Source organism: Saprolegnia parasitica, assembly GCF_000151545.1.
Source record: "Saprolegnia parasitica CBS 223.65 unplaced genomic scaffold supercont2.43, whole genome shotgun sequence".
Lineage (NCBI taxonomy): Eukaryota > Oomycota > Saprolegniomycetes > Saprolegniales > Saprolegniaceae > Saprolegnia > Saprolegnia parasitica.
Genome location: NW_012156437.1, coordinates 213,701 through 239,877, shown reverse-complemented (window position 1 = coordinate 239,877; position 26,177 = coordinate 213,701). Strand labels below are relative to the sequence as shown.

At 58.3% G+C, this 26,177-nt stretch overlaps 3 protein-coding genes across 3 annotated transcripts; 2 read left to right on the top strand and 1 right to left on the bottom strand.

Annotated features, from left to right (window-relative positions):
* Positions 1 to 7,821: 7,821 nt before the first annotated feature.
* Positions 7,822 to 10,104, top strand: SPRG_22231 (hypothetical protein; the record flags this gene model as incomplete). Its single annotated transcript, XM_012348408.1, has 2 exons — positions 7,822 to 9,522; positions 9,565 to 10,104. The coding sequence occupies 2 exons, from the start codon at positions 7,822 to 7,824 to the stop codon at positions 10,102 to 10,104; spliced, it is 2,241 nt and encodes a 746-aa protein (XP_012203798.1).
* A 6,915-nt stretch (positions 10,105 to 17,019) lies between these two features.
* On the bottom strand, positions 17,020 to 18,574 carry SPRG_20680 (hypothetical protein; the record flags this gene model as incomplete). Its single annotated transcript, XM_012348390.1, has 2 exons — positions 17,020 to 17,032; positions 17,058 to 18,574. The coding sequence occupies 2 exons, from the start codon at positions 18,572 to 18,574 to the stop codon at positions 17,020 to 17,022; spliced, it is 1,530 nt and encodes a 509-aa protein (XP_012203780.1).
* A 1,723-nt stretch (positions 18,575 to 20,297) lies between these two features.
* Positions 20,298 to 26,036, top strand: SPRG_22230 (hypothetical protein; the record flags this gene model as incomplete). The annotated part of the gene is made up of 6 exons (XM_012348407.1): positions 20,298 to 21,530; positions 22,077 to 22,426; positions 22,478 to 25,234; positions 25,282 to 25,368; positions 25,423 to 25,899; positions 25,976 to 26,036. 6 exons carry the CDS (start codon positions 20,298 to 20,300, stop codon positions 26,034 to 26,036), a joined length of 4,965 nt encoding a protein of 1,654 aa, XP_012203797.1.
* Positions 26,037 to 26,177: the final 141 nt, after the last annotated feature.

Below are 26,177 nucleotides of genomic sequence, written 5' to 3'. Positions count from 1 at the left end.
CCGTGTGAAAAACACACGTGTCGGAAATAGCATGTGGGAATTGCAATGTGGGAAATGGCACGTCGGAAAGGCAGTGAGGGAAATCGAGACGACGGTCAGTTCCCTCCCTGTACTCGAGTTGCTACAAGACACGTGTCAGCCCTCGACAATGCTTAGCTCATTGTCATTCAAATATTGTTAACAACGCAGACAAAAGTATCACGGTCCACCCTCGAAGGTGTGATGTTGTGCTGCGACATGACCGAGATGAATTCCAAATGCGATAGTCCCACATCAAACGCGAGGAGATGGAAAGAATTCAAGCGTGGACGCGACGCAATTACGCAAGCGGCATCCAAGGCGTGCAGGTAGGCGAGAAGAGCCAGCCATGCGAGTGGTACATGCCGTGCAAAGTTGCACACTTGGCGAGCTCTTCGTGACGAACTTGGTTCCCGTACTTGTTCTGGAAGCGCAACGCCACCCGCGACGAGGTGCCCAAGGCTGTCACGAGACTCTGGCGCATCGCGGGGTGATTGTCTCCACTGCAAAGCTCCAACTGCACCTGCTGCGTGTTGCGGGTTTGGATCACCACGGCCGCGATGAGCGGCTCGTTTTCATACGTCACCTCGAGGCGCACAGTGCACGCATTTTCTTGGCGACTGAGACAATGCGGCAGAGCGTAGAAGATCATTCGAAGCTGGTCGTCAAGTAAGCCCGACTTGGTGAGATCGAGCCAAAAGAGCGTCGTCGAGGTGGCGAGCCATGCAATGAGATCGGCAACAGCGTCGCTGGTCAAGGTCACATTGCGTAGTTGAAGGTACCCGAGCTGTGGCGGCAGCGGAAAGTCCGTGAGGACCACGCGGTCGAGCTTGCGCGTCCTCAACGTCGGCGGCAAGTCGCCAAGCGACATCTCGCGTACATCACGACAGCAAGGCCAAAGCGTGTGATGGCCGCGAACGCAAGCTTGTTGGTTAGCGACGCTGCATTTCTCGAAATGAGCCCGAAAGTTACGCAGCTGCGGGGTAGCGCCGGCGACGACGGATGACGAAACGCGTTGCGGACGGTTGTCGAGCCCAATGTCACGGGAAAATTCCCTGGATGCTGATGGTTGTCGTGAACTTGGCTCCCGCGCAATACCTCGTCCTGTCGAAGGGATCCGACTTTGGACGCCGATACCGTTTTTCAAATCCTTGCGATCGGTTCCTACTACAACTTGTAGTACACTCAACTCAACTGGGCTTCGAAAGAGCTAGAGCTCTTTTGAAAACCCAGTTGAGTGGATGGCAGAGGTGGGCAAAATGTCCATGTCCAGTCAAAACACGTGTCCATCCAGTCCAAAGCGTGGACTGGATGGACATGGACGGCGGCCTTGAGCCTTGGACTGGACGTGGATGGACAAGAAAAAGTGGGGTGGACAGCTGGTCCAAACGTGTCCATTCGAATTTTCGACAACGTGGTAAATGCCCGTGCTAAATGCCCCTTCAGCTATTAGCTTGGCAGGCAGGCGAGCAGTTTGACATTCTTGAGTGGTGGAGCCACCAGAACCACTTGCCGCATCTCCAACGCGTGGTCCGGACAATCCTCAGCATCCCAGCATCCAGTGCTAAGTCGGAGAGCAACTTCTCTGATGGCGGCAACACGATGACAAAGCTCCGTAACTCCTTGAACCCCAACAGACTCGACGACATCTTGTTCATGAAGTCGTACAGCAAGATCGGCAAGTAGACTGCATAATCCATAAATTTGCATAAATAAAATGTGTACGAACCTTTGATCGAATCCCTGACCTGTGGTATGCCTGTCCCGAATTGTACCACTAGAGTGCTTGACACTTAATGTTTGGACAAGCTCTGGTCCAGACTTCTGGACATGGATGGACGTGGACAGCCTGCCCTGCGTATGGACTGGACACGGATGGACACAGAATTATCCGGATTTTTTGGACGGCCCATGGACCAATAAAACCTGTCCATGCCCACCTCTGGTGGATGCATCGCTTTGCAGTTGTTGATAGATGTATTATTGGCCAATCAGATGCACCCAGCCCGCCTGTCCTATCAGAAAAATTCAAAACCGGTTTGCATCCAGCATGGCCGAGGCCAAGCGCGCCAAAGCGAACGCAGCCCAATGGCTGCTGCCGCCGGTGGTCCTTCAGGTGGCCCACTACCTCGATGACGCCGTCGAAGTCGTAGCCTTCCTCCATGCAGTGCCAGCCGACGCCCGCGACGAGGCCCTCGATGCGCTGGCGTCGCTCCTCACACAAGACAAAGACGACCTGTGGCCGGACACGGAAGTGTCCTCCTTGGCGAAGATGGACGAAGCGACAGTGATCAAGGCGCTGCCAGCGTTCTACAAGCTCTGTATCAACGAGGAGACTCGAGTCGTCGCCTTTTGCAGTCGCACACCGCCTCCGCCGACCGCCTACGTTCAAGCGGTCGTCGACGACCTGCAGGATCTCGCATCCAAGTTTGGCAACTGGGTTCCGAGTGTTGTGCGCCTCGAATTTTGGGTTAAGCACACGCCGCTGGACAGACGCGTCCTTGAGAAGGAGCTTGCACCGTGCACGAAGCTTCAGGAGCTCAACGTCGATTGGGACGATGCCATCGATCAAGCGCAGCTGGACGACGTCATGGCGGCCGTCGCTGCTTCGTGCCCGCGCCTCGCCAATTTGCGCCTCTTTTTCACGACGATTGCGAATTTGCAGTGCTGCAAAAGCCTTCTTGGATGGTTGTCTCAGCCGCGTGCCCGCGTGTTCAAGCTCTACGGAATTGACTTTGCGCCGCGCGCCGCCAAGACCTTGGCACACAAGCTTCTCTCGTCAACGACGCTCCATACGATCAAGCTTCTCGACGCTGCAAACGTCATTAGGGCGTTTTTAGATCCGTGCTCTCCGCCGCTGCCCAATCAACTGCGCAACGTGGGGCTCGGATTCGGGTCCACCCCGGTCGATATACCGACACTTGCAACCAAGCTTTCGCCCACGACCATCCACAGCTTGGATCTTCGCTTCGATGCGTCGCATGATATATCGCCCGTCATGGTCGCCTTGCCGCGGACGTTGAGAAAGCTCAAACTATTGACCGTCAAGATGACGAGCTTCCCGACGCTACCAAAGCTCCAGAAACTCGACCTGTGGGCAGTGGCCTTGACGAGCGATGTCGTAGCAAGTTTGTCGGCGCATCTCGCAGCTTCCGACACGCTCGTCCGGCTCAAACTCGCGAACGCGGACTTGCCCAAAGATCAGCTTCAAAGCATCCTGTACGCACTGCCCCGTGTGCTTAGTCGCCAGAAACAAGCGTGTTACGTGAGCCTCCCCGTGACGATCGAGACCGAGATGCTCGTGGCCAGCGTGATTTTGCAGACGCGCAACACGCAGCTGGTACAGTTGGTGCTTATTGGCGACGCCTCGCTCGACCTGGCAGCGTGCCGACGCCTCTTGACAGCTTTTGGTGCGACATGGCGCATGACACTGGCCATTCCGGGCAATGACGAGCCTCGCGCCGACGTCGAAGAGCTCAAGACCCACGCCAAGTTGCACGGTATCGAGTACTCGAACGAGTGGTTCCACTCGCCAAGCCGTACGCCGTGGCTGCGTAGTCTCAACTAACGTTACGCCAAAGGCATCAAAAGGTGGCCCTTGGGTACATACATCCAAGAGTACATAAATTCACTGTGAATGGGTGTACTCTTGAAACATCATACGACAAGTTGTTTGATTTCTTAGTGCATACCTTGGTTGTTGTCCTAATGGGTCCTCGATTTCATGGTTTATGGGTCCTATATCGAGGGTCGTCCTTCCGCCAACCTATTTACGAGTATGCAATTGCTGGTCAACCGCACGGACGAGCTTGTGACCAAGATGCACGACGCTGCCACGCGCCTCGAAGCGAGTATTGGGCGACCATTGGACGCGACTTCATCGCCAAAGCGACAGTGTATTCGCTTGTAAACAGCGTATTCGCTTGTAAACAGTGTATTCGCTTGTAAACAGTGTATTCGCTTGTAAACAGTGTATTCGCTTGTAAACAGTGTCATGACATCCGCCAAATTCCTATAGACCGCACCTTGGACTTGGAAGGCGACCAAGCTCGAGCACAAGGTCTCGACGATCGGCGTGACGTCGACAACGGCCGCAGTGACGTGCGCCAGCAGCAAGGAGATTGCTTGGCGCCAGGTGCTGCACGCCCATGCACACATCGGCCAACATCGCAAGTCTATCTTTCCGGGCATGACAGCGTCGACAATCGTTGCATCGCATTCGCGACCTTTGTACCGATACTAGAGCTTCACGATATATATATATATGTTCTGTGTAGTATCCGGATAGGGGCTGGTGCCGCCAGACGCAGCAGAACGATTGCAAGTTTACGACGCGACGCGTGGGCGCTTGGGCGGCGACGCATCGTTTTGCGCTGTTCGTTTCGCTTGGAGACTACCGTCGAGGCTCGATTGGAGGCGGTTGGCAGCGTCTTGCATCTTCTCGACGAGCTCGTGCGGGTGGTTGATGAGCGTGTACTTGGCAGGATTCGCCCTGACGGTCTTCATGCAGACATCGCGGATGTGTTGTGGGTACCGACGTAGCAGGATACGCCCTCGGTCGATGGCTTCCTGGGTGCAGTAGCGAGACACGCGGAACTCGAACGTGGACGGGTGCTTGCTCTCAGCGAACGCCAGGATAGCATCGCAGTGGCGGTCACACCACCCCCAATATGGCTGCTGGCCACACGTCTTTTTTATGCCTCCAGCGCGGCGAGGCGCGCGGTCAATTGCGGCAAGCCGTGCGCGGCGAGCGTCCGCGCAACCTCGTCAAGATGGCTCTCGATGCACGTGTCGTGCAGTGGCAGAAGAAAGTCCATGACGAACGTGATGGGGTCTTTGTGGGCGGCTTCCAGATCGTTCGCGTGCTCGAGCAGGTGCGCCAGCCCCGGCGCGTTGTCCAACGTAGCAAAGAGTCGGGCGCCGTCTTGCGCCCCACGGAGAGTATCCGACAAGTCGTCCGTATCGGAGATGCAATTCGAACCTGTGCCGCAATCAAATGCGTCCGTGGTGGCTGCCACGAGCCGCGCCGTCTGCGACGGACCGAGCTGCAGTCCTGGCGTCGCGAGAAGGCTCGACCAGCATCCGACCTACACGTCGCACGTCAACGCTTTGTCAAAGATCCTGTCAAAGCTCGGTGTCCCGTGTGTGAGCTGCAGCAGAGCCACATACCCACGGTCGCCGATGCCGCCGGTTGAGGTCTCGTACAGGTGGACGGCAAGGTCGATGTACGGCTGCAGATGGAGGCCCGATGGCTGGAGCAGCAAGAGAGCTGCTGGGAGAGCACTCTGCAGCTGGGTGCTAAGTCGCAACGCGCGCACAAGTGTCCATTTCGGCGGCTGGAAGCTCTCGACAAGGGCCACAATCGGTGGCGGGACGCGCGTCGCCACAATCCCACCGACCAGCGGGTCCGTGGACTCGTCGACCAAGCATAGAGATACGCGCAGTGCATCGTTCAAGAAGCTGTCGACGCGCGGAAGGTGTTTGGCCGAGCTTTGGCGCTCCAAAAGCAGACATAGCACGGTGTCGAGTAGCTCGGTCGCGTGGTGCTGCCGCACGCAGAGCTTGTTGCCCTCGATGAGACGCGCCATCAAGTGCATGTGCATGGCTTCGGTGGTGGTGCGCTCCATGCAGCGCAAAAAGGGCGGTAGCACCGTGTGCCACCCGTAGCGCATCACGAACGCACGGAACCAATCGCAGACGATCGTGGGCATGGTCCAAAAGCGATCGTCGGTCGTTCTAAAGAGCAAGTCCATGGCCAGACCCAAGTCTCCATCGTCCAGGAGGCACGCGCCAAGCGACGCCCAGTGATCGGATGTCACGCCGAGATGCCATTCCAACGGCGCCTCACGGAGCATGCTGATCGTCGCCGACGCCAAGTCGCGCAGCGTCTCAAACCCGAGCAAGTCGCGGCTTCGAACCCGAGAAAGTACACGCGGTGCGTCTTGGGCCAATACGCCACTTGGATCTTGTCAACTTTTGTGACGGAGTCGGCGCTCAAGAAGGTTAGGAGGCAGGCGCGGGTGCTGGCCGCGACGACTGACGCTGGTACGTGACACCAAGGGTATATAATAAATCATTTATTATATACCCTTGGTGACACCGAGGGTCGAACAGTACCGCGTTGGAGATGGGTGAATACACCGCCACGTCGAGGACATTGGTGGACGCAAGAAACGAGATCGCGTCGCGGACGTGGTCGGAGAGGTCGTCCATGGACGACAGTGCGCCATGGTGGTACACGCGCAAGACAGCATAGACGTCCGTGTGGTCGGCGACAGCGGCCACTGCGTCGAGCATCTGCGCGTGCGTCGCGATCGATATTGGGTTCCTGTTAACGGACGTCTCCATGTAGAAGGCGTCGTTACCGTTCTTACTCTCGTCACCGAATTCGCAAGGCCATTCGTCGTCGCTGTCACAGCGCCCGTCGTCGTCGCCGTCGTCGTCGTCGTCTTCACTCGTGCCGAAGACAAGCATGGTACGAGCACCGGATGTTATGGGCGAAACATGCACCGAGCAAGCGTTGCAAAAGCCGAGTACGCAGTCGTCGACGGACGCCCATGTCGAGGATCGGTCGACGTACGAGACTGTGACGGCGCCACCGAGAGCATTCGACGGAAGCACGTGCACCGTGGTACCGAAGGCTCTCGCGTACTCTTGCGCTTTCGTCCATGCGGCTGCGTCGCCGGTCGTGTCGATCGTGAGCGAGTGGATCGTCCACGCCCCTGCGTACCCCGGTCTGATGCCGCGGCTGACAGTCTCGTACTCGGGTCGGTACGCGAGCTCATCGTCAAGACAGATGATCTGGCGCCCCGGAATCATAATCGAGGTGCCTGGATAGAGAGCACGAAGCGCTGCCACTTGGCGCGGCGGCAAGGGCCAAAGGAGCTCTTCGTCGAACCCTTGGATGCGGAAGTGCGACGGGCTCCAGCCGCTTGGTGCAACACGCATGCCTCGCGAAAGCATGCGCGGCGATGTTGGCCATGCGTAGCGACATGTGAGCGGTGGCGTGTCAATTGGCAACTGATAAAATGTGTGGTCCCTGTTGCTTGTCGTGCTACAACCATACAGTGTAGTTTTGTAACCGTCGAGCAAAAGTGCAATCCTACAGTAGTGATGGTCATTTGGATCCACCAGCACTCTGGATGCAATCCCATGCAAGCAGCTGATAAGAACGCACATCCTGGGTACGATGGTAGCAACATCTTTGTCAGGTCGACGAAAGTGCACTACGCGGCCGTGCGATTGGTCCGCCCAAAGATACATGCGACTCGATTGGTCGGAAATTGCAACGCGAGGCAGGATTGGCGCATACCGGTACCGGTACATCAAACGCGCGGAGGGCGTTCCGGGCTGCTGACCACACAACGGGCAAGTGTGAGTGCGTCGGGACCTTCACTTGCGCAGTGGATACTTTGCCTTGGACATGATTTGGTACAACTGATGGTCTTTCAAGAGCAATAATCGCGTCCTGCACGCGTCAGATCTTCATTTGCTCAATAGAACCATGTCGTTAACCATGCTGGAGCTCGCGCTGTCGATCCACGCAACGTACTGCAGCCGCTCCGAGCGCCCCATGCCGTTTGTTCCCAAGATATACGTCAATGGCATGCGCAAGCCGCTCTCGTGGCCGCTCTCGGCGGCGCAGCTGGCGCAGCTCAGTGCCTTCCGATCCGGATTCCGTGGACGGCGATCGAACGGCGCTGCCTGGAAGCTCTAAGCGACGATCTCTTCCACCACCGCGACTTTGAGAATCCAGTCGAACGGCGCTTGCACCCGTAGGGCTGCTATACCGTGACGCCTGAGATGCTCACGATCGACTGTGTTGGCACAGCGGCGGCGTTGACACTCCCGAAGTCGGACGACTTAACGTTTGGCACGAAGGCACACGTGCTTGCTTCGGATGCCGTTGGTGGTGCTGTCACCGTTTCGTACCGCGACCACACTACGCAGTGGGACAGCGTTGACGACCATGTCGTTGCGTACTACTCGGAGGCGTGCAGCCTTGACGTGGCACCCATTGTGTCGGGCACGCGCGCCGCAGTCCTCTACACCGTGGACCACTCGACGGTACAATCCAAAGGCGACGAAGACGTGCTGTATCGCCAGTACAGCAAGCCGATTCCGCCCCCGACAATCGCGCGCATGCAGGACGCAGTGGCCGAATGGAGCGAGCATACGCATGTGGCACTCTGCTGGCACTTTGCACACGCCGGTCCTGTATCGTTCGACGCGCTCAACGGCAAGGCGACGGCGGTGGTCGAGTACCTCATTTCGACCGGTGTCGTCGACGTGGCACTCTTCCATCCCTACGGGCGGACCGACGACGTCGTGTTTCACGCAGCGTGCAACGTGCCGGCGTTGGTCGTCGCTTCGAGCCCCCACGCCCGCTTGTGCGCGTTGTCGGCGCTGGATCACCACGACATTGGCGAGATTGCTGTCGCTTTTTGGCCCAAGGCGCACCGCGTGTACTTCGTCGGCTTCCCGCGCATGGTCGAGCTACTGCAGACGCCTCGCGACGCCTTGAGCACCGAATTGGCCGACTCGTTCGACTCGATGGCAGACCTGGTCTCTGCCGTCATCCATATGCTACGCGATCGCGTCCGTGAGCGCTACGACATGGACATTGAGCGCGCTCACTGGCACCGTCTCGGGTCCCTCCTCTTCCATGTCTTGGGCCGCGACGACATGGATTTGTACATGCACTTTCTCCAACACACCGTCGGCAACGTCTTTTGGGACGTGGCCGATCTGGCGCAAACCTGGTTTCTGGAACTCGTGGCGCGCTTCGGCTGGCAGCAACTGCTGCCCCTCGTCTTGCAAGTGGTGTACGTCACCGATACATCGGAGGATGCCAAATTCATGCACTTGCTTCGCGGGCTTGTCGACGAGAACCGCTTGCGCCTGCGCCAGCGCCACGCGACCGAGTTCCTCAAGGCCGTACTCAACTTGCTACTGCGTCGGCAAAACGACCAAGGACGGGATTGGTACGAGAAGCTTCTCCCAAACCACGACGTCTTTCTCCAAGGGGCGTTGCGCATCACGTCGTGCTTGGCGACCGAACGCACGGACAGCGTGGTCGGCGGTGTCTTGGAGCAGCGGCTTCCGGCGCCCATTGTGGACATCATTGCGCGCTTTGACCCACACGACTGCTCTCTCTTGAAAGCCGTGCACCGCACCGAGCTGTTGCTGCAACAAGTGCCCGAAACGCTATGGGCGCTTCGGAACGTACCACTGGCGCTGCAATTGCAGCCGTACATTGACATCGCGATCGCCTACTACGCCACGACGCGTGACTGCAAAACCCTCGGACTCGGCGCGCTGCTCAAAGTTTCGGCCGGTACCCCGTCCTTTGAAGCGGCCGTGGATGCGGGCGTGCGTCAAGAAATGGACTTGAACATTTGGGTGGATATGCTCGCGGCACCCATGACGCACCTCGCGCCGTCGCTCGCAGCGCGGTTGACGCTGCAGGTCCTTGCTGCGGTCAAGGAGGTCTTGCCACTCCGAGTGCAGACGGACGCCACCTGCCTGAAGACGCTCGCGACCCAGGTGCAGGATGCCATTTGGATCTGCCACTACGTACGCGCCGACGACGCCTTGGCCAACCTACTCGACCGGCTCTTCACGCAGCAAGCGATGCACATGGACCAGGTCACGTTCATCATGGACGTGTTTGTGCCGCTTCACGATGCGTTTGTGGACTCGGACCTTGCGTCGCTGGCGATGGACCTTGCGATGCGAAGCGTGCCCGTACTCGCGGCGCGTCTCGCCTTAATGTCGACCCGCGAGACATCAACGATGGCGGCGTGGCCCTGCGACTGCCGCACTTGCACAAAGCTCAAGACGTTTGCGAGAGACCCAGAGCCAAGGACCGAGTGGTTTGTGACGCGCGGGTGCAAGTACCTCACACAAAGAATGGAAGCCGGCACCGCGTTCCATTGGTACCCGTCGCACGCCCAAGATCTGTGCTGGGAATTGGTCCATAAACACACGCCAAGTTTGGTCAACAACCCAACGGACCTCGTCACCAAGATGCACGACGCCAAGGCACGCCTCGAGCGCTCGCTCGCCGTGCCTCTGCAAGACTAAGAAACCTAGTCCGTACTGCAGAAGAACACAGTTTACCACTTCAGTTTACGTTCTTATTGATCTTACTGACGTTGAATACAGTAAGGGTGTGTGCATCAATGCAGAGGATCTCTTCCTATCCACCATCTCAAAGCGAGCGACGATGTGGCGCGCGCCATGTGCGTGCCGTTGCAACGGTACCCGGAGCACGTAGGGCGATGCTTGTCGCCGGTCGAGGCCGCATACAGGTGGACAGCAAGTTCGATATACGGCTGCAGTGGGAGGCCCGACGGCTGGAGCAGCAAGAGAGCTGCTAGGAGAGCACTCTGCAGCTACCCGCATTGCCCATATTTCGTCAACCACCCAACGGAGCTCGTCACCAAGCCAGTAAAGGAAGCCATCGCAACTTTGCAGCTTCACCGTCCGTCTCCAACGAGAGTCGCAGAGATGAAAGCAGGGGCACGAGGCGGGGACGGACGCCAGGAGAACGTTCAATTGTTTCTGATCAACGTAGTCCCAAAAAATGGGAGCGACCCAAGCCTTTTACAAGCCGCGAGGTCTTGCCGTCGAACGTGCCCGTCCAGCGGTGTGTCGCACTCGCTTATCGCAAGGGACGACAAGTTTGAAACGCACGTGGCAAAATGCAGGTGCGAGGTATCGACCGGGGGGCCGCAGAGCTCGGCAAGGTTGTCACTTCCGTCGACGCGTAGCTTGCGGAGCCCCTTCGACACCATCGATGCGTCCAAGCTTTGCAAAGCATTTATAGTTGCTACCGGCCAGAGCGCGGACTTCTTGTCCAAAAGCGGCAAGAGCGCATTGAGAGACTCGTCGCGGCCATCATGGCGGCAAGCTCGTGTCATGCCCTTAACCGGGATACCCAAGTTCTCAATCGTCGAGATCCAGTGGCCGTCGTTGAATCGAAAATACCGCTGACGCCGGCACGAGATAGCGTCGTCGCCGGCAGCGGCGTGCGCCGGCAAAGGTCGTCGAAGGCTTTGTCGTTAACGCTGGGAGCACTTTGCCGTGGTGGATGGATTCATCTCCGCCAAATCGGTCACAGAGGGGACCGACCACAAGTTTGCATCGACATCGACAAGCGTCTTGAGTGTATCGAGGGCGTCGGGTGGCACCGCGTCGAGAAAGGCCAGCACGTCCTCGACAGACTCCAAGCAGTAGACCACCTGCTGCACGATTGGAGGCAACAACCAAAGGGCTGCCTCTGCCGATGCGCGCTTGGTTGCCCATTCTTTGACTCGGAAAAGTTGATGTTAGAAATGTAAATTTCTCCAAGTCTACAGTGCGCGTACTAGAGATAGGCCACCTGGGGTTCATACACTTCTAGCTATCTGGCGTGGCAATGGATAGTTGTCAAACGTGTCATACTACTTGTTTATTGATGTGCCAAGTTTTCATGCACGTAGGATACGATTTGAGGTCAAAAATGAAAAAACATGTGATTTTTCGATATTTTGGCGAAATAACGATAGGCCACTTGAATGTGTAGGGTCGTTGTTGTTGAAGTGGGTCGTCTATTACAATAGATAAAACTATGCTAAATAAAATTGTCGAACTTTCTTCGTTGTGTGTACTCGGTTGAGGGACGTGATTTAGGCAGGCGGAGGCAGGAGTGCAATCCGCGGAACGAGGTGACGTCGCGGCCACTCGTGTTGGGCGAGGAGCCGGAGAAGACGAATGTATAGGGTCGTTACGAGGCGTTTGACGCTATGAACGAGAGAGATTTCGGAATCAAGTCGCTTTTTGTATGTATTCGCGGCCGACGAATGCCACCCACGGAAGATGGTCACGGGAAATTTCCTGGATGCTGATGGTTGTCGTGAACTTGGCTCCCGCGCAATACCTCGTCCTGTCGAAGGGATCCGACTTTGGATGCCGATACCGTTTTTCAATTCCTTGCGATCGGTTCCTACTACAACTTGTAGTACACTCAACTCAACTGGGCTTCGAAAGAGCTAGAGCTCCTTTGAAAACCCAGTTGAGTGGATGCATCGCTTTGCAGTTGTTGATAGATGTATTATTGGCAAATCAGATGCACCCAGCCCGCCTGTCCTATCAGAAAAATTCCAAACCTGCAAGCGTCCAGCATGGCCGAGGCCAAGCGCGCCAAAGCGAACGCAGCCCAATGGCTGCTGCCGCCGGTGGTCCTTCACGTGGCCCACTACCTCGATGACGCCAACGAAGTCGTAGCCTTCCTCCATGCAGTGCCAGCCGACGCTCGCGACGAGGCCCTCGATGCGCTGGCGTCGCTCCTCACACAAGACAAAGACGACCTGTGGCCGGACACGGAAGTGTCCTCCTTGGCGAAGATGGACGAAGCGACAGTGATCAAGGCGCTGCCAGCGTTCTACAAGCTCTGTATCAACGAGGAGACTCGAGTCGTCGCCTTTTGCAGTCGCACACCGCTTCCGCCGACCGCCAACATTCAAGCGGACATCGACGACCTGCAGGATCTCGCATCCAAGTTTGGCAACTGGGTACCGAGCATTGCTCGCCTTGGCCTTGCCGTCAAGCACACGTCGCTCGAGAGACGCGTCCTTGAGAAGGAGCTTGCACCGTGTACGAAGCTTCAGGAGCTCAACATCGATTGGTACGATGCGATGGATCAAGCGCAGCTGAAAGACCTCATGGCGGCCGTCGCTGCTTCGTGCCCGCGCCTTGCCAATTTGCGCCTACAATCTGAGACGATTGCGAATCTGCAGTGCTGCAAGAGTCTCGTCGCGTGGCTGACTCAGCCGCGTGTACGCGTGTTCAAGCTCTACGGAATTGACTTTGCGCCGCGCGCCGCCAAGACCTTGGCACACAAGCTTCTCGCGTCAACGACACTGCATACGATCAAACTCTCCAGTACCTCTAGCGTCCTCGACGCGTTTTTGGATCCGTGCTCTCCGCCGCTGCCCAACCAACTGCGCAACTTGGGGCTCGAATTCGGGTCCACCTCAGTCGATGCTCGGACGCTAGCAGCCAAGCTTTCGCCCACGGCCATCAACACCTTGGATATCCGATTCGATGTGTCGCGTGACATCTTGCCCATCATGGACACCTTGCCGCGGACGTTGAGAAAGCTCAACCTCTCGAACGCCACGATGACGAGCTTCCCGACGCTACCAAAGCTCCAGAAACTCGACCTGTGGGCCGTGGCCTTGACGAGCGACGCCGTAGCAAGTTTGTCGGCGCAGCTCTCAGCTTCCGACTCGCTCGTCCGGCTCAAAATCGCGAACGCGGACTTGCCCAAAGATCAGCTTCAAAGCATCCTGTACGCGCTGCCCCGTGTGCTTAGTCGCCAGAAACAAGCGTGTTACGTGAGCCTCCCCGTGACGATCGAGACCGAGATGCTCGTGGCCAGCGTGATTTTGCAGACGCGCAACACGCAGCTGGTACAGTTGGTGCTTATTGGCGACGCCTCGCTCGACCTGGCAGCGTGCCGACGCCTCTTGACAGCTTTTGGTGCGACATGGCGCATGACACTGGCCATTCCGGGCAATGACGAGCCTCGCGCCGACGTCGAAGAGCTCAAGACCCACGCCAAGTTGCACGGTATCGAGTACTCGAACGAGTGGTTCCACTCACCAAGCCGTACGCCATGGCTGCGCAGTCTCAACTAACGTTACGCCAAAGGCATCAAAAGGTGGCCCTTGGGTACATACATCCAAGAGTACATAAATTCACTGTGAATGGGTGTACTCTTGATACATCATACGACAAGTTGTTTGATTTCTTAGTGCATATACCTAGGTTGCTGTCTTAATGGGTCCTCGATTTTATTGTTTATTTCACAATGGCGAGCTTGCTCAGGGGGCAAAGGGCGTAATGCCTTCATTACTGCCATGACCTCGGGTGAGGTGAGGCGGGTTGCTTAGTAGGCGTCGAAATCTAGAATGCTAGCTCTACGACAGCCTCGCAAGATACGCCGCTTCGTGAAAAGATCGTTTCGACTTGCTGCGCGCGCAAAACACCCATTTTATGGTTTATGGGTCCTATATTGAGGGTCGGCCTTTCCACCCACCTATTTGCCGGTAGATACGTCGTATACATAGCTTTGTTTAAAGCACACGAGTTATCGCGGCGGCCGAGAAAGGCCTTCATTACGATGCGTAGTTGGTCCTTCTGGTCGTCGATGATTCAGAAAAACGGGGTGACTACATCGATCGATGACAGCGTGAAACATAAAACAGTTCGTTTCGAGCATCGAAATGGTCGTCCAGGTCCATGAGCTCTTCGTAGCCGACGCATTGCAACGACATGCACTGCGGACGCGCTCGGCCGTCCTGCTCTGGCCATCATACTATAGCGCAATGACGTTGCTCTGAGAATTCGGCGTTCGACTCCGACGACACTCATTTTCTGCCTCTTCTAAACGTGTTAGTATGGCTGCGTAGTATTAACACAGATTCTATCCTCCTTGACGTTCTGTCAGAGCGGCAAAGGAGCCATCACTGGCATTTCGAGTCCTAAGTACACTTTGTTTCGGTGCTCATTCATCGAAGGGGTCATGCATACTACATGACGGACCAGTTTCGATACGACACCGAAAGATCATGCATTGAAGACTGCGACGAACATTACACGTGTACGCAAGTGCCAGCCACGGCGAGTTGAGTGGTGAGCGGTAATACCCCACCGAGAACTGCATCTGGAGTGCCTGGAGATTTCTCTCGTCGCTGGGGCTCGGCATCATCACAAACGTCGCCTTCATCCGCGACGCCGTTCCAAGGGCTGTCACGAGGCGGCGTCAAAATTAAGCGCCGGGCCAACACCACACAAATACCACTCGACGGGTTGAGGATGTTGCAAGGACTGTGCAAAAAACTTGGCGTATTGTGTAGGGACGCCTACGCTGGCGCGAGCCACGGTGAGTGGCTCGGCGACGTGTACCAACAGCTGGCGAACTCAATGCCGTGCACCGCAGCGTAGCCTGTGACGTCTTCCTCAAAGACGAGTGGTGCATCCTTGCCGTAAAAGGCTACTTTCATCCGCGACGTTGCACGAAAGGCTGCCAAGAGGCGCTGGCACATTGCCAGGTCGAGCGAGGCGTCACCAGAAAGGTCCAGCCACACGTGCTGCGTATTGCGCGTGAGAAGCAGCACGACGGTCACAAGCATCTCTGTCGCGATCGACACGGGAAGGCCCACGTAACACGCTTGTTTCTGGCGACTCAGCACACGTGGTAGTGCGTACAGGATCGTTTCCAGCTGATCTTTGGGCAAGTCCGCGTGAGCGAGTTTGAGCCGGACGAGCGAGTCGGAAGTTGAGAGCTGCGCCGACAAACTTGCCACGGCGTCGCTTGTCAAGGCCACGGCCCACAGCTCAAGTTTCTGGAGCTTTGGTAGCGTCGGGAAGGTCGTCATCGTGACGGTCGAGAGGCTGAGCTTTCTCAACGTCCGCGGCAAGGTGGCCACGATGGGCGAGATCTCGCACGTCTCAAGAAAGCGGAGATCCAAGCTGTGGATGGTTGTGGGCGAAAGCTTGGCTGCTAGCGCCCAAGCATCGACCGAGGTGGACTCAAATTCGAGCCCCATGTTGCGCAGTTGGTTGGGCAGCAGCGGGGAGCTTGGGTTCAAGAACGCTTCGATGACGCTAGAGGCGCGAAAGAGCTTGATCGTATGGAGCGTCGTCGACGAGAGAAGTGTGTGTGCCAAGGTCTTGGCGGCGGGCGGCGCAAAGTCAATTCCGTAGAGCTTGAACACGCGTACACGCGGCTGAGTCAGCCACGCGACAAGGCTTTTGCAGCATTGCAAACGCACAACCGTCATGGAAAAGAGGCGCAACTTGGCGAGGCGCGGGCATGAAGCAGCGACGGCCGCCATGACGTCGTCCAGCTGGGCTTGATCAACGGCATCGTCCCACTCGATGCTGAGCTCCTGAAGCTTCGCACACGTTGCAAGCTCCTTCTCAAGGACGCGTCTGTCCAGCGGCATGTGCTTGACGGTAAAGTCGATGCGCGCAATGCTCGGTACCCAGTTGCTAAAGTTGGATTCGAGATCCTGCAGGTCGTTGACGGCCGCGCGGACGTTGGCGGTCGGCGGAAGCGGTGTGCGACTGCAAAAGGCGACGACTCGAGCCTCCTCGTTGATATAGAGCTTGTGGAGCGCTGGCAGCGCCTTGATCACTGTCGCCTCGTCCATCTGCACCAAGGAGGACACTTTCGTGTCCGGCCACAAGAACTCGTCTTGTGTAAGGAGCGACGCCAGCGCATCGAGGGCCTCGTCGCGAGCGTCGGCTGGCACTGCATGGAGGAAGGCTACGACTTCGTTGGCGTCATCGAGGTAGTGGGCCACGTGAAGGACCACCGGCGGCAGCAGCCATCGGGCTGCGTGCGCCTTGGCGCGCTTCGACTCGGTAATGCTGGACGCTTGCGGGTTTTGAAGTTTGCGTTGCGTATCCGGAGACAGTACGGAACACGCCAGCCGGTCTGGACGCTTCTGATTTGCTATAATTCGTCCATGACGTGGCAGCCGCGGAGGTCATTAGGCGTGCTTGCACTCAGCGAGGGTTACGGCATTTTGGGTCGATTCAGGGCAAAATCCAATCCCACAACCCCTCTCATTTCAGATTTCGATTCGAGTTGCGCAACCCGTCACTCCTCGCCCGGGGCAGGGTCGGTACTTTAGGCTTTACGCTGACAACACTGACGGGACATGAGCGCCGCACCTCGTGTATGTGACGCAGGAATTATCCACCGTCGGGACAAAAGGTGGTCAATTTGTGCCACCCGCATCTTGACAGCTACAATCGAATTGCGCACCTGGCTTGGATGTCGCGAGCACCCAGCGTGCACCACTCTCTGTGCCCAGTTCAAGTCCCAAGAAGATAGAATCTTCTTCCACGTCAATAAAGCGTCATTTTGCCCATCTCGAAAATTGTTGCAAGCCCTCAAGCTACTCCGTGTTCGCACAACAATCGAGGAATGGTTTGTCCAAGCTATAGGTTAAGACTACTCTAGATTTCAAAAAGACTACGTTGTCCACGGGTTCGCCTCGGGCGGCGGCGATGTAAACGTCAAGGCGCGGACGCTCCCGACGCCATGGGTCTGCGCATGTGTCACCAAGTCTTCGATCGACGGGCCGGCGTTGTAGAGCATGAGCGTCATTTGTGTCGTCGCACTCAGCGCCGTCAAAAGTCCGCGGCACGAGGCCGCCGAGAGCACATTGCCGCTGACGTCGATCCACACGGCACTCGTGTTGCGAGCCGTCGCCAGCGCGATTGCCAGAACCGCCGCGCTCTCGTCAGAGAGCGCCGTGTGGCAGAGTCGCAAGAGCCGGAACGGGCCGCGTTGGCTGCACCAGCGCGGCACGGCGAGCAGCAAGTGCCGTGCGTGCGCGTCTGGCAACAGCGACTCGGAGAGGTCCAGCGCTTCGAGCCGCGTCGACGACGTCAGCAGAGTCGCGAGGTCGATCACCGCCGCTTTGGAAAGCACACACTTGTGCAGTGCGAGTCGACGCAATTGCGGTAGTATCGGAAATGCAACGAGGTCGGCACCCGTGAGCTTAACCTTGGCCATCGCATGCACGTGTGGCAAGGCGGCGACGATCACCATAAAGTTGCACGGCACAAATGCACTCAACGCAAGGTTCGTGAGACGGGACGATGCGACCTTGGCCGCGATCGCCGGCACACTTGCTGAGAGACCTCGGTAGCGCAGCGTGAGCTTGTGCAGTTGGCGGGGGAGCGGCGGCAGTGCCGGGTCGAGGAGCAGCCGCGCAAGGCACGGCGCATGCTCGAGCTTGATCTTTGTCAGTGTTGGGGACGCAAGCAGCGCCGTTGCCAGCGTCGCGGCGGCGGGACCGACCAAGTCGAGACGCGTGAGCTTGAACGTCGTTGCGTTGGGAAGGCGCAGCCAGCGCACCAAACTCGTAGCGTCCTCAAGCAGTGGGGTATTTTCCGCCTTGAGGTGCAGACTCGCAAGCTCGGGGCGCGTCGAGACCACGACGGCCAGTGTCTGGTCCAGCAGCATCTGATCGACGTTTTGCCACTGCAGCGTCAATGCGCGAAGGTTGGTGCAGGCGGAGAGCGCGCGCCCGAGCAAAGTCGGATCCTTGAGAAACTCGGGCGTCTCGATGCTCAAGGCGACCACGTTGCGGGCCCAATTGCACACGTTGTCGCTGACGCGGTAGGCGTCGTCGAGCCAGGCGTACACGTGCGTCGTGGGTGGCAGCATCGTATTGCGGCAGAGGGCCCACTTCGCGCCTTCAAAGAGGTAGATCGTGTGAAAGGCCGGGAGTGCGCGCGTGAGCGTCGCCATGCACACGCCGTCGAGGTCGTCGAGGTGCAAGACGGGCCAGAGCGCGCTGTGGTGGTCGCCCCGCACGAGCAGCTCGAAGAGCGCAGAGAGCTCTTCGCCGCGCACGTGCGATGGCAGCGCGCGTAAGAAGCGGACGACGTCCTCCGGGTCGTCCAGGTAGTGCGCGATCTCAAGCGTCATGGCCGGGATGAGCCCGCCCGACGCGGCGCGGCGTTGTCGCTTGTCACAGCCCATGGTGGATTGGAGAATGACGTCATTTGAGTGCCATTTGCAGCTTGGCTACTCTTATACAGTGTACCAGCAGCTGTACCCGTACAGATGGGTGAAGCAGCTGTTGTCGTTATGCGTATTTCGGCGCGGCGACGAAACAACGATCTGCCCAAATACGAAACAAACTGCCACGCGACGGCTGCGTGACCCAGTCGATGGAACGAGCTCGTAGGACTGCTGATATGATAGAGTGTATCGGGCGAAGCGTGTGTGGATAGGAGCTTCGAACGACGGAAAACAGCGTACCAAGCGACTCCATAATACCGGCCATCTCGACAAGAAAATACATGTCATTGGCTTCTTCCTCGTGGCTACAAGATGTGTTTTAAGAAGGGATTGTCGATTCAATAGAGACTACGACGTGCAACAAGAATATCAGACTTTCTGCGTCAAGCACACTCGGTATCGCATCTGCTCGTCCCTGGCACGAACGCTTTTCGTGCGTAGATCCGCACTACTGACCATCAACCCAACCGTTCAACTGCGACCACGCGATGTCGTTGTGGTAATACAAAGCTTCGTATTTGAAACGCTCCGACGAGTATGGTCATACCAGCGCATCCACTGCCTCCACTGCATCCACTGCATCTCAGCATTTTCTTCTTCGAATTTGTAGTACGAAAGTTTAGTCGAGGGCAGAGTGGACGAATCAAAGCCGATCATGAGGAAAGCGAAGGCGATCCAGAGGAAACCGAAGGCGATCCAGAGGAAGGTGACGTGAACCGACGCGTGTGGTAGTGCGAATCGCAGCGCTGATTGGGGACTACCAGACGGCCCCTCCCACGTCATTGTTATATTAATTTACTGTATTCGGACGAAGAACGAACGACGAGCTCTTCGAGACGCCCGAAGCGATGGACGTGACACACTTGTTGGCGATGCTCTTTGACTTCGGCAACGTCGACTTGGTCACGCGCATCGTCAACTCGCTTCACGTGCACCAACTGTATGCTTCTCAAAATGCTAATTTGGGCCGGCGCCATTTCAGTCGGCGATGGTGGCCTTTCTGAAGAAGGCGCCGGCGCGTGCCCCTCGACCAGCCACATATAAGCGACTTGATCGCTGCGGCATACCGCCCACTGCTGCAACACATGACATGCATGGTCGAGTTTCGGAGCTGCAATGGCATTGCAACGGCGCTGCTGCAAGACATACTCCGCATCGAGGGGTACCTCTGTAGCACGCAGAACCAGAAAGCACTGCGTAAGGATCGAGAGCACACGTCTCGTCGGTTATCTCACAGTCGTCCTAGGTCCGGGCGGCGTCCTCGAGCTCATGGCGGGTCGCTCGGCTCTCTTTGAGCCAGCCAACGTCGTGGCACCGGCGGTCCGAGGACTCCTGAACGAGCCGCTGGCGTTGGTTCCGTGGCGCGCGTTTCTCAACGAGTCGACGTCCGGTGACGCTCGGCCGTACGTCGACGTGCTCCGTCGTCTGCTGCCGTAGGACACGCGAGTGGGCCCGTCACTTGTGCACATATTGTCATTTTTTTCGCGGTGTGCATTTCACCTGTGATCTAAACTTTGAAACGGGCCGTTTCCAAGCAGTGGAAGAGGTTTTCCGCACAAGGACGAGCGATCTAGAAGACCAGTTACAAGTTCGAACAAAAGCCAAGAGGCGCAGAGCAAGCGAGCTCAAGCCATTTCCAATTTGGTAGTGTCAGTCAAACAACTAAGTTTCCATACGCACCATGCTTTCCCCCGGCGACATCGTCCGCATTTACCCAGAGAGCGTGGCCCTCCTCGCAGACGACATCTCCACGGTGGCCTATGGCACGGTACGCCGCGTGAGACGTCGTTTGGTGATTGACGTCACCCCTGACGAGTCCATTCCCGAACCTCTGTCGCTTACGGTCGCTGCGAGCAACGATCAGTTTCCGGTCGTCACCGCCGCGGAACGTGACGCGGGCACCCACCGACTCATGCGGCGTTTCGTCGCCGCCCGCGTCGGGGACAACTGGGTGCACGGGCAGGTGTGCCGCGCCGACCAAGCGTCACGATCGATCCAGGTCAGGACCCACCGTGGTCGGCTCACGATGAGTCAGGACGCCGTCGCCCTCGTCCTTCCAGTCGTGGCAGCACTGTTGTGGGACACCGACTGGTCTGCTGTGGGTGACGACGCAACGCGCAGCGCTACGGGCCTCACCACGGAAGCGCTCCTGGAGTGCCACCAGCGCATCTGGCACCGTATCCGCCCGCTAACGGCTCTTGAGGCTCCGTCACGCGACATTGCCGCCATCCTGGCCGGATACGACGTCTCCAACGCCGTCAATTTGGGTGCGATGCGACGCATCGTCTGCGACCCGCGCTCGGGGATCTTGGTCAACCCGTGCGTCCAACACATCGTCGATTTTGCCTTTCACGCTGACGGCGGCGCCAACGACCCCAATATCATGGAGCTCGGCGAGTCATTCTGCCACGACCCTTCCGACCTCGGCATCGACTCGTCGCCGCTGCTGGACGACACCGAGGCCGCGACCACCGTGCAGTCGCCTATGCCGGTCGCCCCCTCAGCGGAGCACGCGGCGGGCCCGCAGCCAGTCTTCGTTCCTCCTCCTCGCGAGGGGACGGGTACATCACTAATCAACCAGTTCCTGTCCAGCGTGGCGGGCGCGACAGCGACAGCCAACACGGATGCTAGTGACATGGCGCACAACACAGCGTGGCACCAAGCGGGGCATTTCTCTGGCACTCAGAGCGTATCGATTCCAACACTGGCAGGTGCCCAGGTCGTCAGCTACGCGGGCAGCCCGAGCTTCGGCGGCATTGCGCCTTCCGTCGTCGAGTTCGCAGCAGAGTACCAGCGCGAGCATCGCGCTCGAAACCGCGCCGCTGCCACCCGAACGCTCGCTCAATATACCGAGGTCGCGTCGGGCCCGCAACACTCAAAAAGCGCGCTCAGGGTCTCACCAACCCAGGCCGAGGTACATTGGTGGATTACCAACGCGCAACACCAGGCGGCGTTACCTATGGAGTTCCTCGCAAGCGTCGCCGGGTGCGAAGCGATCCGGTTCCCTCCACATCCCGGTACCCTCGCCTATCTATTCGACTGGCGGTTCGGCTCCGGCATGCTATCCTTGGCGCATTTTTCCCGTTGTCCAAGAACCTCCGCAGTGTGTGGAACGACGATGCGCGCGTCAGCTTGAGTCACTTCCCCGGCAGCCTGACCCCACCGAAGCCACGACACAATTTTTGCACCATCGACAATATCCGTGCCGCGTTGCACGCCCTGCTCGCCTACGCCAACACATTCGGTTCCGCCATCCTTGTGGCTGTGGTGGAGGCCGCGCTCGCCCTGGCTTTGGAACTTCTCGACGACTCCGACAATTTTCCAGACAGCGCGACGCAGATAGTGCTACAGTGGTTCAACGAACGGCTCGCGGCTTTCGGCACCCTCCTCACAACGGCAGCAAATGGTAACGCCAGCGTCATCGCGGCGATCTCGAGCTTTCCGGCAACATTCGCCACAGAAGGCCCTGCGTATCAAAAACTTTTCCTTCGGGTGCTCAAGCACGCGCCACGCGATTCAGCTCCCCAGTCCGGCAATCCCGATCCAACGAAGGGCGTCAAGCCACATGGCGGCAAGCAAAAGGCCACGCACGGTCGCGGCGCAGGTGGTAGCCGCACTCCAGCCTCAGCCAATCCAATCCCACCCGACGTTCTGGCCGCGCTACACAAAAGACGGCGGTCTCCCGATCTGCCTACGCCATTTGTCGCTGCTCCCATGCACCAACCCGGTCAAGGACAACAAGTGCACTGGGTTCGACGGGCGGTTGCGCAGTCACAACACTCCGGTGCCGCTCGCCGACGCCGTGAAGATGTACGTGACGACGCGGTGGGGCGGGCTGCGCGCGGATCTGTCACTGTGAAGCGGCCAGGGCGGGTACTTGCGCGTCCCGCCTTGGCCAAACCGCGCTTTCGATCCATCCCCGCCCGGCCTCGGCGCCGGCACCGTGGCCGCAACTTCACGATCAACTACAACTCGGTTTATGGACGCATCTTCGGACGCGGCCGGGGCACGCGCGGCTCGTCCTCATGCATCGGACGATGCAGGCGAGTTTGTCGCCACTCGGTTTAGACACACGTCTTCGGACACGGCCGGGGCACGCGCGGCTCGTCCTCCGGCTTTCGCCGAGGCGGGCGAGTTTGTCGCCACTCGGTTCAGACACACGTCTTCGGACACGGCCGGGTTCAACGCGTCCCGGTTTGTCAACCCTTCCTTAGGCACGAAACCACCAGCTCGGGCCGCGGCTCGCGCGGCAACATCGGCCAACCGGCAAGTGGGCAGCGTCGGTCAATGGCAAGTCGCCGCACTCGACACCAAGCGGGCCATGCTACGGACGCCGTTCGTCATCACGTCGCACACAGTGACCGACCTCCAAGCCAGGCTTGCTACCAGGCTCGCCCAGGCCAACCACGAGGTGCGTCTGCGCCTGGAGCTCAAGATGCGCGCACACGGCATCTCGGCGCCACCACCGGTGCCCGCATCCAGTACAAGTATCAACGCGCCTTGGGTATCAGCTCTGTCTCGCCTCACGGTGGCGGCCAACCTCTCTCCACGGGCCTTGGTCGAACTGGTGCGCGGGCAGTCGCCCGCCGACTATCGTCCCAATAAGGCAATGTTTCCCGCCGAGCTCCACGCACTCTTCGCAGGACACACGGACCGAGACACCATTGTGAGAATCGCCACGGAAGGTTTCCGCTGCCCGTGGACAGACGAGATTCTAGTACAGGACGCTGGGCCGCCAGACAACCATGGGTCTGCCTGCCGCCACCCGACCACGTTACAGCGACGACTGGCAGAAGGACAGGCAGCCTGGCAATACCTCTTTGTCGACGAGTCCGTGCAGGCACTATGGGCCAACGCCGTGTTCTACAGCCCGCTCGGTCTAGTGGAAAAAAATCACCAACCTCTGTCGGTCGACGGCCGTCTCATCCACGATCTGTCTTTCCCACTCGGCGCATCGATCAACTCGCACACTCGCAAGGCCGACCTCCCACTAGTGGAATGGCCACGCATTGCAACCGTCGCGGCACGCATTACATGGCTACGTGCAACGGCACCACCAGGCGCGGTCCTCAAAGGTATGTCGGGCGACGTAGCCGCGGCGTACCGTCACCTTCGGAGTTACTCGGCTGACAGCAGTCATTTTGGGCTATCGCTACCGGACAAACATCTTCTCGGCATGGACCTGTCGGCACCTTTTGGTTGGTGCGGCTCTCCCAACGTGTACTGCGTGGTCGGCAACGCGATCTCGTGGCTAGTACAAGGTGAGTCACCCAACAGCATCAACCCCGACACGTGCCAGGACACACTTCCCTTTTGGTGTTTCAACTACATCGACGACTTCATCCTCATCGAGATCGAGTCCGAGTCACGGCTCCAACAAGCCGAATCTGCGCTGCGTATCGCCATGCTCGCTACTTTGGGGCCCGATGCCGTCAATGAGAAGAAGTTTCAACCTTGGGCGACCGAATTCCACGCACTCGGGCTGGTGTGGAACCTCGAGCTAGGCGTCGTCTCCATGCCTGCCGCCAAGACAGCGCGCGCCCAATCACGAGTGCGGAGCGTCCGTGACCATGGACGAGCCACGCGACTCGATATGGAGCGGCTACTGGGCTCGCTTCGTCACGTGTGTCTCTGCGCGCCAGCCGCAAGGGCGTTCTACCAAGCACTACACAGTTTTTACCGAGCACTCCCGCGGTTTGGCGCACGATCTCTCCAGCCAGCTGCCCGGGCAGATCTTGACGTCCTGGACGCGATCCTTTCGGTGGCGCACTTTGAGCGCGTCCCCACGTCCGTCTTCGACAACTCTTCCCGGCCAAGCTACTCGCTGGAGATGGATGCCAGCGACACGGGCATCGCCATCATCGACCGGCAACGGCGCCGGTTTATCCGGCTCGTGTTCGACGCCGAAGAACAACAACTGATCAAGATGGCAGGACCCAAGCGTCGGCCAACCAATCAGAACGAAGGCAGCACGTCAGATGGCGACGATTTCTCCATTAACATCCGGGAACACTTGGCCATTGGTCTGGCGGTGTGCTTGTGGGGCGAAGACCTCAAGGACCCAACCGGCACCTCAACAGCACACATCGAAGCGCTCACCGACAACACCACAGCGCTCGCGTGGTCCGTGTCGTTGTACAGCGGCAACCGATACGGCGCCAACATCAACCGGCACATCGCTGTAGCACAAGCCGTACACCGCCTCCACGTCTCGGCGCGCCACATTCCAGGATGCAACAACACGCTGGCCGACGCAGGCTCTCGCGCCTCGGTCGAGCCGTTCAAGTCAATGTGGGAGAACGAAACGGCGTCATGGTCAGAGACGCCAATCCCATCACACATGCGGCATATGTACCAGACGTTCGACCTGAACACATTGCAGCCTTGGCTATCAGCTCTCGGACAAGATACGCACAAGTATGGCGCGAGTGGACAGCATTCCGCTCCCGTGACGGCCTCAGCCAATAGCTTTCCAGCGCTTCAGTCGAACAAGACGCAGCACTACGCGCATTCGCAAGTGATCTCTTCCACAGGCCCGACGCTCCAAATTGCGCAAGCACGATCCGAGGCAAGCTGGCAATCGTCAGCTGGTACCACAAGTGCGCACGAGGCTTCGAAGTGCGGTGCTCCGCGGGTGGCGCAATCTTCCTACGCGGTCTATCCAGATCACGCACGATCGACCAACAAAAGCGCCCTGTCACATTCAACATGCTCGCAACGATGCGACGCAACCTCGACCTCAACGCCCCAAGGTCGCGCGTCTTGTGGTGCTCTACGGTCTTGGCTTTCTGCCTTCTTTGGCGCAGGTCCGAATACCTAGCCATCGACGGAAAAACGGCAAGCTATGCAGTCGAGGTCGGCGACGTGCAGTTTCTGGACGCCAAGGACCAACCGGCCAAGTACCAAGAAGACATCAAGGTGGTCCAATTCCACATCCGAGGCTCCAAGACCGACCAAGCAGGCCGAGGCGTGCATCTACGGATAAGCCCGTCGCCCGCAGCATGGCTGTGCCCGGTGGCGGCAGCGCTCACCCTCATGCAGCACGCAAAGGCCAACAACTTCACAACGAGCACCAAGCTATGCTCAATCTCGACGACCGAGACATTATCATGCGCAGCGGTGTCAAGCGAGATCAAACAAGCTGCGGCGGCATGTCAAGAAGACCCAAGCCACTACTCGACGCACTCTCTACGAAGCGGCGGCGCCACAGCCTTATTTCGCGGCGGCGTACCAGACCTTGCGATCCAGAAGTTCGGCAGGTGGTCGTCGGACGCCTACAAGAAGTACGCCCGAATCGACGAACAGACAATCGCCGACCTCACAACCCGGACGGTCCCAACCGCGTGGCGTCATCTTTAGGGGGACCGCCTCGCCCACCACAGGCATGGCGGACACCAACACGGTTGTTGCCCCCAAGTAGTTCGGTCTTGATTGAGGAAGGGCCGTTTCCAAGCAGTGGAAGAGGTTTTCCGCACAAGGACGAGCGATCTAGAAGACCAGTTACAAGTTCGAACAAAAGCCAAGAGGCGCAGAGCAAGCGAGCTCAAGCCATTTCCAATTT